The sequence below is a fragment of the Salvelinus alpinus genome, chromosome 3 (assembly GCF_045679555.1).
Source record: "Salvelinus alpinus chromosome 3, SLU_Salpinus.1, whole genome shotgun sequence".
Lineage (NCBI taxonomy): Eukaryota > Metazoa > Chordata > Actinopteri > Salmoniformes > Salmonidae > Salvelinus > Salvelinus alpinus.
Genome location: NC_092088.1, coordinates 3,839,195 through 3,851,785, shown reverse-complemented (window position 1 = coordinate 3,851,785; position 12,591 = coordinate 3,839,195). Strand labels below are relative to the sequence as shown.

Sequence of the window (12,591 nt, the reverse complement as noted above, 5' to 3'; positions counted from 1 at the left end):
CTTCTCTTCTGTCCGTCATCTTCTCTTCTGTCCGTCATCTTCTCTTCTGTCCGTCATCTTCTGTCTTCAGGTTTTAGTGTGAGAGAGCAGGACTCACTACCCCGGGCCGACCCAGAGCCTGTTACTCAGGGAGACCCAAGTATGTTCACAAACACACACGTGTACACACACACACACACACACACACACACCGTAGATGTCACAACTGCACAAACAGAACTGGGACTAGACTGGATAGCTGTTTATTATGTGCTATAACATATAAGCCCTATGATATCACATTGATTGATTGTAAGGTAGACATAGCGTGGTTAATGGACGGTAGTTCAAGTAATGGGATATCATATTGATTGATTGATTGTGATTGATTGGCAGACTGTAAAGTAGACATAGCATGGCTGATGGACGGTAGCTGGAGTATTGGGAAGCGTCGCTTTAAGATCCAGAAGGACTTCCTGGCTGAGGTGGCACAGGTCATCAACGTGGGCGTGGCCGGACCCATGATGGGCGTCATCCAATACGGGTAAGAAACCCCTAAATATATATACCATCCAATACGGGTAAGAAACCCCTAAATATATATATACCATCCAATATGGGTAAGTAACCCCTAAATATATATACCATCCAATACGGGTAAGTAACCCCTAAATATATATACCATCCAATACGGGTAAGAAACCCCTAAATATATATACCATCCAATACGGGTAAGTAACCCCTAAATATATATATACCATCCAATACGGGTAAGTAACCCCTAAATATATATACCATCCAATACGGGTAAGTAACCCCTAAATATATATACCATCCAATACGGGTAAGAAACCCCTAAATATATATACCATCCAATACGGGTAAGTAACCCCTAAATATATATACCATCCAATACGGGTAAGTAACCCCTAAATATATATACCATCCAATACGGGTAAGTAACCCCTAAATATATATACCATCCAATACGGGTAAGTAACCCCTAAATATATATACCATCCAATACGGGTAAGTAACCCCTAAATATATATACCATCCAATACGGGTAAGTAACCCCTAAATATATATACCATCCAATACGGGTAAGAAACCCCTAAATATATATACCATCCAATACGGGTAAGTAACCCCTAAATATATATACCATCCAATACGGGTAAGTAACCCCTAAATATATATACCATCCAATACGGGTAAGTAACCCCTAAATATATATACCATCCAATACGGGTAAGTAACCCCTAAATATATATACCATCCAATACGGGTAAGTAACCCCTAAATATATATACCATCCAATACGGGTAAGTAACCCCTAAATATATATACCATCCAATACGGGTAAGTAACCCCTAAATATATATACCATCCAATACGGGTAAGTAACCCCTAAATATATATACCATCCAATACGGGTAAGTAACCCCTAAATATATATACCATCCAATACGGGTAAGTAACCCCTAAATATATATACCATCCAATACGGGTAAGTAACCCCTAAATATATATACCATCCAATACGGGTAAGAAACCCCTAAATATATATACCATCCAATACGGGTAAGTAACCCCTAAATATATATACCATCCAATACGGGTAAGTAACCCCTAAATATATATACCATCCAATACGGGTAAGTAACCCCTAAATATATATACCATCCAATACGGGTAAGAAACCCCTAAATATATATACCATCCAATACGGGTAAGTAACCCCTAAATATATATACCATCCAATACGGGTAAGTAACCCCTAAATATATATACCATCCAATACGGGTAAGTAACCCCTAAATATATATACCATCCAATACGGGTAAGTAACCCCTAAATATATATACCATCCAATACGGGTAAGAAACCCCTAAATATATATACCATCCAATACGGGTAAGTAACCCCTAAATATATATACCATCCAATACGGGTAAGTAACCCCTAAATATATATACCATCCAATACGGGTAAGTAACCCCTAAATATATATACCATCCAATACGGGTAAGAAACCCCTAAATATATATACACCATCCAATACGGGTAAGTAACCCCTAAATATATATACCATCCAATACGGGTAAGTAACCCCTAAATATATATACCATCCAATACGGGTAAGTAACCCCTAAATATATATACCATCCAATACGGGTAAGTAACCCCTAAATATATATACCATCCAATACGGGTAAGTAACCCCTAAATATATATACCATCCAATACGGGTAAGTAACCCCTAAATATATATACCATCCAATACGGGTAAGTAACCCCTAAATATATATACCATCCAATACGGGTAAGTAACCCCTAAATATATATACCATCCAATACGGGTAAGAAACCCCTAAATATATATACCATCCAATACGGGTAAGTAACCCCTAAATATATATACCATCCAATACGGGTAAGTAACCCCTAAATATATATACCATCCAATACGGGTAAGTAACCCCTAAATATATATACCATCCAATACGGGTAAGAAACCCCTAAATATATATACCATCCAATACGGGTAAGTAACCCCTAAATATATATACCATCCAATACGGGTAAGTAACCCCTAAATATATATACCATCCAATACGGGTAAGTAACCCCTAAATATATATACCATCCAATACGGGTAAGTAACCCCTAAATATATATACCATCCAATACGGGTAAGTAACCCCTAAATATATATACCATCCAATACGGGTAAGTAACCCCTAAATATATATACCATCCAATACGGGTAAGTAACCCCTAAATATATATACCATCCAATACGGGTAAGTAACCCCTAAATATATATACCATCCAATACGGGTAAGTAACCCCTAAATATATATACCATCCAATACGGGTAAGTAACCCCTAAATATATATACCATCCAATACGGGTAAGTAACCCCTAAATATATATACCATCCAATACGGGTAAGTAACCCCTAAATATATATACCATCCAATACGGGTAAGAAACCCCTAAATATATATACCATCCAATACGGGTAAGTAACCCCTAAATATATATACCATCCAATACGGGTAAGTAACCCCTAAATATATATACCATCCAATACGGGTAAGTAACCCCTAAATATATATACCATCCAATACGGGTAAGTAACCCCTAAATATATATACCATCCAATACGGGTAAGAAACCCCTAAATATATATACCATCCAATACGGGTAAGTAACCCCTAAATATATATACCATCCAATACGGGTAAGTAACCCCTAAATATATATACCATCCAATACGGATAAGTAACCCCTAAATATATATACCATCCAATACGGGTAAGTAACCCCTAAATATATATACCATCCAATACGGGTAAGTAACCCCTAAATATATATACCATCCAATACGGGTAAGTAACCCCTAAATATATATATACCATCCAATACGGGTAAGTAACCCCTAAATATATATACCATCCAATACGGGTAAGAAACCCCTAAATATATATACCATCCAATACGGATAAGTAACCCCTAAATATATATACCATCCAATACGGGTAAGTAACCCCTAAATATATATACCATCCAATACGGATAAGTAACCCCTAAATATATATACCATCCAATACGGGTAAGTAACCCCTAAATATATATACCATCCAATACGGGTAAGAAACCCCTAAATATATATACCATCCAATACGGATAAGTAACCCCTAAATATATATACCATCCAATACGGGTAAGTAACCCCTAAATATATATACCATCCAATACGGGTAAGAAACCCCTAAATATATATACCATCCAATACGGGTAAGTAACCCCTAAATATATATACCATCCAATACGGGTAAGTAACCCCTAAATATATATACCATCCAATACGGGTAAGTAACCCCTAAATATATATACCATCCAATACGGGTAAGTAACCCCTAAATATATATACCATCCAATACGGGTAAGTAACCCCTAAATATATATACCATCCAATACAGGTAAGAAACCCCTAAATATATATACCATCCAATACGGGTAAGTAACCCCTAAATATATATACCATCCAATACGGGTAAGTAACCCCTAAATATATATACCATCCAATACGGATAAGTAACCCCTAAATATATATACCATCCAATACGGGTAAGTAACCCCTAAATATATATACCATCCAATACGGGTAAGTAACCCCTAAATATATATACCATCCAATACGGGTAAGTAACCCCTAAATATATATATACCATCCAATACGGGTAAGTAACCCCTAAATATATATACCATCCAATACGGGTAAGAAACCCCTAAATATATATACCATCCAATACGGATAAGTAACCCCTAAATATATATACCATCCAATACGGGTAAGTAACCCCTAAATATATATACCATCCAATACGGATAAGTAACCCCTAAATATATATACCATCCAATACGGGTAAGTAACCCCTAAATATATATACCATCCAATACGGGTAAGAAACCCCTAAATATATATACCATCCAATACGGATAAGTAACCACTAAATATATATACCATCCAATACGGGTAAGTAACCCCTAAATATATATACCATCCAATACGGATAAGTAACCCCTAAATATATATACCATCCAATACGGGTAAGTAACCCCTAAATATATATACCATCCAATACGGATAAGTAACCCCTAAATATATATACCATCCAATACGGGTAAGTAACCCCTAAATATATATACCATCCAATACGGGTAAGTAACCCCTAAATATATATATACCATCCAATACGGGTAAGTAACCCCTAAATATATATACCATCCAATACGGGTAAGAAACCCCTAAATATATATACCATCCAATACGGATAAGTAACCCCTAAATATATATACCATCCAATACGGGTAAGTAACCCCTAAATATATATACCATCCAATACGGATAAGTAACCCCTAAATATATATACCATCCAATACGGGTAAGTAACCCCTAAATATATATACCATCCAATACGGGTAAGTAACCCCTAAATATATATACCATCCAATACGGATAAGTAACCCCTAAATATATATACCATCCAATACGGATAAGTAACCCCTAAATATATATACCATCCAATACGGGTAAGTAACCCCTAAATATATATACCATCCAATACGGGTAAGTAACCCCTAAATATATATACCATCCAATACGGGTAAGTAACCCCTAAATATATATACCATCCAATACGGGTAAGTAACCCCTAAATATATATACCATCCAATACGGGTAAGTAACCCCTAAATATATATACCATCCAATACGGGTAAGTAACCCCTAAATATATATACCATCCAATACGGGTAAGTAACCCCTAAATATATATACCATCCAATACGGGTAAGTAACCCCTAAATATATATACCATCCAATACGGGTAAGTAACCCCTAAATATATATACCATCCAATACGGGTAAGAAACCCCTAAATATATATACCATCCAATACGGGTAAGTAACCCCTAAATATATATACCATCCAATACGGGTAAGTAACCCCTAAATATATATACCATCCAATACGGGTAAGTAACCCCTAAATATATATACCATCCAATACGGGTAAGAAACCCCTAAATATATATACCATCCAATACGGGTAAGTAACCCCTAAATATATATACCATCCAATACGGGTAAGTAACCCCTAAATATATATACCATCCAATATGGGTAAGTAACCCCTAAATATATATACCATCCAATACGGATAAGTAACCCCTAAATATATATACCATCCAATACGGATAAGTAACCCCACTGAAAACCTGTGGTTTGAATTTAAGAGGACAGTCCATAAGAACAGAGGAAGGATATCAAGGATCTCTGGAAGGATTCAGTATGGAGGACTGGTCTAACTTCCCTTCCAATGTGATCTAGAATCTCATAAAACCTTTTAGAAAAAGGCTCAGTGACATTATCCTTGCAAAGTGAGTTATCGAAAGGTATTGAAAACAGGGGTGCCAATCATTTTGACCCCTATCATTTTGAGAAAGGAAAAAAATATTACTTGTTGAACAAAATCTATTTTGCTGAGCAATTGTATTAGTATAAAATATAATTTTCCACACAATTTTTTTTATCACAACCGGCCGTGATTGGGAGTCCCGTAGGGCGGCGCACAATTGGCCCAGTGTCGTCCGGGTTTGGCCGGGGGGTAGGCCGTCATTGTAAATAAGAATTTGTTCTTAACTGACTTGCCTAGTTAAATAAAGGTTACACACACACATACAGTACAGCTCAGTATTTGTATCATTTATTTGATCCAGTCATTATCAAGGGTGTCAATAATTATGGACCTGACAGGTAAGTCTATGGGGTGATCTAACCTCACTGAACCTGTGGCTACCCACCGGGCGCAGACGTCAATTCAATGTCTATTCCACGTTGGTTCAACCAGTGTGCCCAGTGGGTATGGCATTCTCTTAGGTTCTCTCCTCTTTCTGCCCTCTCCTCCTCTCTCTGCCCTCTCCTCCTCTCTCCGCCCTGTCCTCCTCCTCCCTCTGCCCTCCTCCTCCCTCTGCCCTCCTCCTCCTCTTTCTGCCTCAATCTGTTTCTTCTCTTCTCGTCCTTTCTCTTTCTCGTTCCTTCCTTTCTCAAATGCATGTTGTTGATATTGTTGTTATTATCGCTACAGAGATGATCCGGTGACAGAGTTCAGTCTGAAGGCCTATACAAACTCCAGAGAGCTGAAACCTGCCGTAGACAAGATCACGCAGAAGGGAGGGATGTCCAACGTGGGTGAGTTGGTGAATAAATGAATGAAATAAATAAGTAAAAACCTGTATTGTACCAAAATCATTAAAAGAATATATAAAATAGTACACACGGGCATAACAATCAATGACAGAACATCATACAGGTATAAGATATTTAGTAAAGAGCAGAGCCAGCCTTTACAGTGCAGCTCTTTCAGAACATCAGCTATCTGGATATGGGCGAAGGAGAAATGGTGGTGGCTGTGGAGGGTGCCGGGATTCCAACATTGGGGAACATCCCGCGCGCCTTGTGTATTCTACTACCGACAACTTTCAAGAGGAAGTTCAAAGCTGGACTGAGTTCCTTAAAATTGGGAACCTCTGAACTAGTCTACACTCTTAGAAAGGTACTTCCTTACAGTTCTCTGCTGCCAACGACTGGAACGAACTGCAAAAATCACTGAAGCTGGAGACTCATCTCTCCCTCACTAGCTTTAAGCATCAGCTGTCAGAGCAGATCACTGCACATAGCCCATCTGTAAATAGCCCATTCAACTACTTCATCCCCATACTGTTATTTATTTTATTTATCTTGCTCCTTTGCACCCCAGTATCTCTACTTGCACACTCATCTTCTGCACATCTATCACTCCAGTGTTTAATTGCTATATAGTAATTATTTCGCCACTATGGCCTATTTATTGCCTTACCTCCCTTATCTTACCTCATTTCCACACACACTGTATATAGATTTTTCTATTTTGTTATTGACTGTATGTTTGTTTATTCCATGTTTAACTCTGATGTTGTGTGTCGAACTGCTTTGCTTTATCTTGGCCAGGTCGCAGTTGTAAATGAGAACTTGTTCTCAACTAGCCTACCTGGTTAAATAAAGGTGAAATAAATAAATAAAATATCTAAAACCTAAAATGGTTCTTCGACTGTCCCCATAGGAGAACCCTTTTTGGTTCTGGGTAGAGGGGTTCTACCTGGAACCCAAAACTGTTCTCCTATGGGGACAGCCGAAGAACCCTTTTTTCTAAGCGTTTACAGCAAAGCCAGAAGGCACCATGGCCACAAGACCGCACACTTAAGTGCGAAAGTGAAAAAGGGACACAATTATCGCTTGTTTCACAAAATCTTTACCATATTTTCACATGCCCCGAGAGACTGTAGTTAAATCTAAATCCGACCCTAGACACTGTGAGTTAAATAACAGTGTTTAACTCCTGGCCTCCTGACAAAAGGCATTTGGTTCTACCAGCATTGACTGGCTAGGGGTCAGACTACTGTCAGGAAGCGATGGTTTCCTTTAATTTGATGCCTCATGCGGTCTTTGTGACTCTGCTAAACATTGCAGTTGGATACAAATAGGGTTGTGTGCGTTTACAGAATATAACCTCCCCCCTCTAATCAGTGTGCCAGTTAGCCATTGCATTTGTCTCCGTTCTCATCAGCAACATATATCTTCACAATATACATCACAGATGTTTCTACTTTTTGGTAGTTATGTATCCTTTACTTAACCAGGGAAGTCACATTGAGATTGCCATGTTTTTCCACGTGAAACCCCTGGCCAAGAGAGTACGGACCACCAACAATGAGATGCAAGATGATCAACCGCTTCTGCTTTCTAAACAGATACTGTAGTACCACGTCTTCTCAGTCAACTTAGCTGGTTAAATAAAGAAATGGGCTACTGGTAACAGGTGTACCTACCACTTCTTAGATTAGAACACTTAGTGGGAGGCAGTTTAGAACAAAAACATTCCATTTTAAAATGGGCTCCGTTGTGTGCATGTGTTTACAGAAACGTATTGTGTGTTTTATATCTCTGTCTGTATTAACCACCTCTCTGCTGCTCCCTGCTGTACTCCTAGGGAAGGCCCTCTCCTGTACGCTATATATACACATAAGTATGTGGACACCCCTTCAAATTATTGGATTCGGCTATTTCAGCCACACCCGTTGCTGACAGGTGAATAAAATCAACCACACAGCCAGCCATGCAATCTCCTTAGACAAACATTGTCAGTAGAATGGCCTTACAGAAGAACTCAGTGACTTTCAATGTGGCACCGTCATAGGATGCCACTTTTCCAACAAGTTCGTCATATTTCTGCCCTGCTAGAGCTGCCCCGGTCAACTGTAAGTGCTGTTATTGTGGAAACGTCTAGGAGCAACAACGGCTCAGCCACGAAGTGGTAGGCCACACAAGCTCACAGAACGGGACCGCTGAGTGCTGAAGCGCATAAAAATAATCTGTCCTCAGTTGTAACCCTCACTACAGAGCTCCAAACTGCCTCTGGAAGCAACGTCAGCACAATAACTGTTAGTCGGGAGCTTCATGAAATTGGTTTCCATGGCCGAGCAACCGCACACAATCCTAAAATCACCATGCGCAATGCCAAGCGTCGGCTGGAAGGGTGTAAAGCTCTCTGACATTGGACTCTGGAGCAGTGTTCTCTGGAGTGATGAATCACACTTCACCAGCTGGCAGTCCGATGGATGAATCTGGGTTTGGCGGATGCCAGGAGAACGCTACCTGCACCAATGCATAGTGCCAACTGTAAAGTTTGGTGGAGGAGGAATACTGGTCTGGGGCTGTTTTTCATGGTTCGGGCCCCTTAGTTCCAGTGAAGGGAAATCTTAACGCTACAGCATACAATGACATTCTAGACAATTCTGTGCTTCCAACTTTGTGACAACAGTTTGGGGAAGGCCCTTTCCTGTTTCAGCATGACAATGCTCCCGTACACAAAGCGAGCTCCAAACAGAAATGGTTTGTTGAGATCCGTGTGGAAGAACTTGACTGGCCTGCACAGAGCCCTGACCTCAACCCCATCAAACACCTTTGGGAGTGAATTGAAACGCCGACTGTGAGCCAGGCCTAATCGCTCAACATCAGTGCCTGACCTCACTAATGCTCGTGGCAGAATAGAAGCAAGTCCCCGCAGCAATGTTCTAACATCTAGTGGAAAGCCTTCCCAGAAGAGTGGAGGCTGTTATAGCAGCAAAAAAGGGGGGACCAACTCCATATGAATGATTTTGGAATGAGGTTTGACGAACATACTTTTGATCATTGTAGTGTATTTCAGCTGTCTGTCTGCCTGCTTGCTTGCTTCTCTGCTGCCCCCTGGTGTTCTCCTAGGGAAGGCCCTCTGCTATAAAAACAAACATTACTTCAGCTATTTGTCTGTTAAGTGCTCTGCTGCCCCCTGGTGTTCTCCTAGGGAAGGCCCTCTCCTATATCAACAAACATTACTTCAGCGACGCCAACGGTAACCGGGGCGGAGCGCCCAACGTGGCTGTGGTTCTGGTAGACGGCTGGCCCACCGACAAGGTAGAGGAGGCATCACGCCAGGCCAGAGAGTCTGGTATCAACATCTTCTTTGTGACCATCGAGGGACCCGACGAGAACGAGAAGCAGAATGTGGTGGAACCGAATTTTGTGGACAAGGTATATAGAGACGATGGTCACCGGGTCACCCTTAGCTATGTTAACACATACAGCTGCTTCCAATTCACCCCTGGCTATGCAACACGTACATCCGCTTACAATTCCCTCACAATTTGAGCCCTGTCCCTTCATGAAACCCTTCCTAACCACCTAACCATCTTCTCTCATCTCTCAACAGGCGGTGTGTCGAACCAACGGTTTCTACTCCCTACCCGTGTCGAGCTGGTTCGCCCTGCGGAAGGCAGTCCAACCCCTTGTCAAGCGAGTGTGTGACACCGACCGTCTCGTCTGCAGCAAGACCTGCCTTAACGCTAACGACATCGCCTTCGTCATCGACGGATCCAGCTCTGTGGGCACCGGGAACTTCCGGACCGTCCTGCAGTTCGTCGCTAACATCACGCGGGAGTTTGAGATATCGGACACGGACACACGAGTCGGCGCAGTGCAGTATACGTACGAACAACGGCTGGAGTTTGCCTTCGGGCAACACAACAACAAGGCTGATCTGCTTAATGCCATAAAGAGGATTAATTACTGGAGCGGCGGGACCAGTACTGGAGCGGCTATCACCTACGCAGCAGAGCAGCTGTTCAGCAAGTCCAAACCCAACAAACGCAAGATCATGATCGTTATCACCGACGGGAGGAGCTACGATGATGTCAGAGCTCCAGCGTTGGCCGTCCATCGCCAAGGTGAGGGGTCAGAGGTTAGAGGTTGATTGGTGTGGTTTGAAAATCTGGCCAATGGGGGGGAAAGCTCCTCTAAGAAAAATCACCTCGATATGAAGGTAATTTAGCATCATACTGGTGGATAATTTTGGATTGCTATTTTATTATTTCTTCATATGGGAAACTAAATTAAAGCTAAATTGGTGTGAAACCAAATTGAAATGTAATGAAAGCTAAATTGGAGTGAAACCGAATTGAAATGTAATGAAAGCTAAGTTGGTGTGAAACCAAGTTGAAATGTAATGAAAGCTAAGTTGGAGTGAAACCAAATTGAAATGTAATGAAAGCTAAATTGGTGTGAAACCAAATTGAAATGTAATGAAAGCTAAGTTGGTGTGAAACCAAGTTGAAATGAAATGAATGAAAACTATACTGAACAAAAATATAACTGCAACACGCAACAATTCCAAAGAGTTACAACTCATATAAGGAAATCAGTCAATTTAAATAAATTCATTAGGGCCTAATCTATGGATTTCACATGACTGGGAATACAGTTATACATCTGTTGGTCACAGATACACTATATACAAAAGGTATGTGGACACCCCATCAAATTAGTGGATTCGGCTATTTCAGCCACACCCGTTGCTGACAGGTGCATTGAATTGAGCACACAGCCATGCAATCTCCATAGACAAACATTGGCAGTAGAATGGCCTTACTGAAGAGCTTAGTGACTTTCAACGTGGCACCGTCATAGGATGCCACCTTTCCAACAAGTCAGTTTGTCAAATATCTGCCCTGCTACAGCTTCCCCGGTCAACTGTAAGTGCTGTTGTTGTGAAGTGGAAACCTCTAGGAGCAACAACGGCTCAGCCGCGAAGTGGTAGGCCACAAGCTCACAGAATGGGACAGCTAAGTGCTGATGCACGTAGCGCGTAAAAATCGTCTGTCCTCGGTTGTAACCCTCACTACAGAGTAAAAAAAATGTCTCTGGATGCAATGTCGGCACAAGAACTGTTAGTCGGAAGCTTCATGAAATGGGTTTCCATGGCCAAGCAGCAGCACACAAGCCTAAGATCACCATGCACAATGCCAAGCGTCAGCTGGAGTGGTGTAACGCCCGCCGTTGGACTCTGGAGCAGCGAGTTTCCTGGAGTGATGAATCACGCTTCACCATCTGGCAGTCCGACGGACTGAGTTTGGCAGATTCAGGAGAACACTACCTGCCCCAACCCAGTGCCAACTGTAAAGTTTGGTGGAGGAATAATGGTCTGGGGCTGTTTTATATGGTTCGGGCCCCTTAGTTCCAGTGAAGGGAAATCTTAACACTACAGCATACAATGACATTCTAGACGATTCTGTGTTCCAACTTTATGGCAACAGCTTTCCTGTTTCAGCATGACAATGCCTCAGTGCACAAAGTGAGGACCACACAGAAATGGTTTGTTGAGATCGGTGTGGAAGAACTTGACTGGCCTGCACAGAGCCCTGACCTCAAACCCATCGAACACCTTCGGGATGAATTGGAACTCAGACTGCGAGCCAGGCCTTATCGCCCAACATCAGTACCCGACCTCACGAATGCTCTTGGCTGAATGGAAGCAAGTCCCCACAGCAATGTTCCAACATCTAGTGGAAAGCCTTCCCAGAAGAGTGGAGGCTGTTATAGCAGCAATGTTCCAACATCTAGTGGAAAGCCTTCCCAGAAGAGTGGAGGCTGTTATAGCAGCAATGTTAAAACATCTAGTTGAAAG

At 41.1% G+C, this 12,591-nt stretch overlaps 1 protein-coding gene across 11 annotated transcripts in view; it reads left to right on the top strand.

Moving 5' to 3' along the window:
* vit (vitrin) overlaps nt 1-12,591 on the top strand; it is a 159,443-nt gene that overhangs the window by 139,815 nt on the left and 7,037 nt on the right. For all 11 annotated transcript variants that reach the window (XM_071391314.1, XM_071391311.1, XM_071391306.1 and 8 more), the window contains 5 exons: nt 71-139; nt 376-523; nt 6,643-6,746; nt 9,937-10,163; nt 10,342-10,855. In XM_071391314.1, coding sequence (XP_071247415.1) covers nt 71-139; nt 376-523; nt 6,643-6,746; nt 9,937-10,163; nt 10,342-10,855 — 1,062 coding nt within the window. The remainder of the gene's footprint in view (nt 1-70; nt 140-375; nt 524-6,642; nt 6,747-9,936; nt 10,164-10,341; nt 10,856-12,591) is intronic.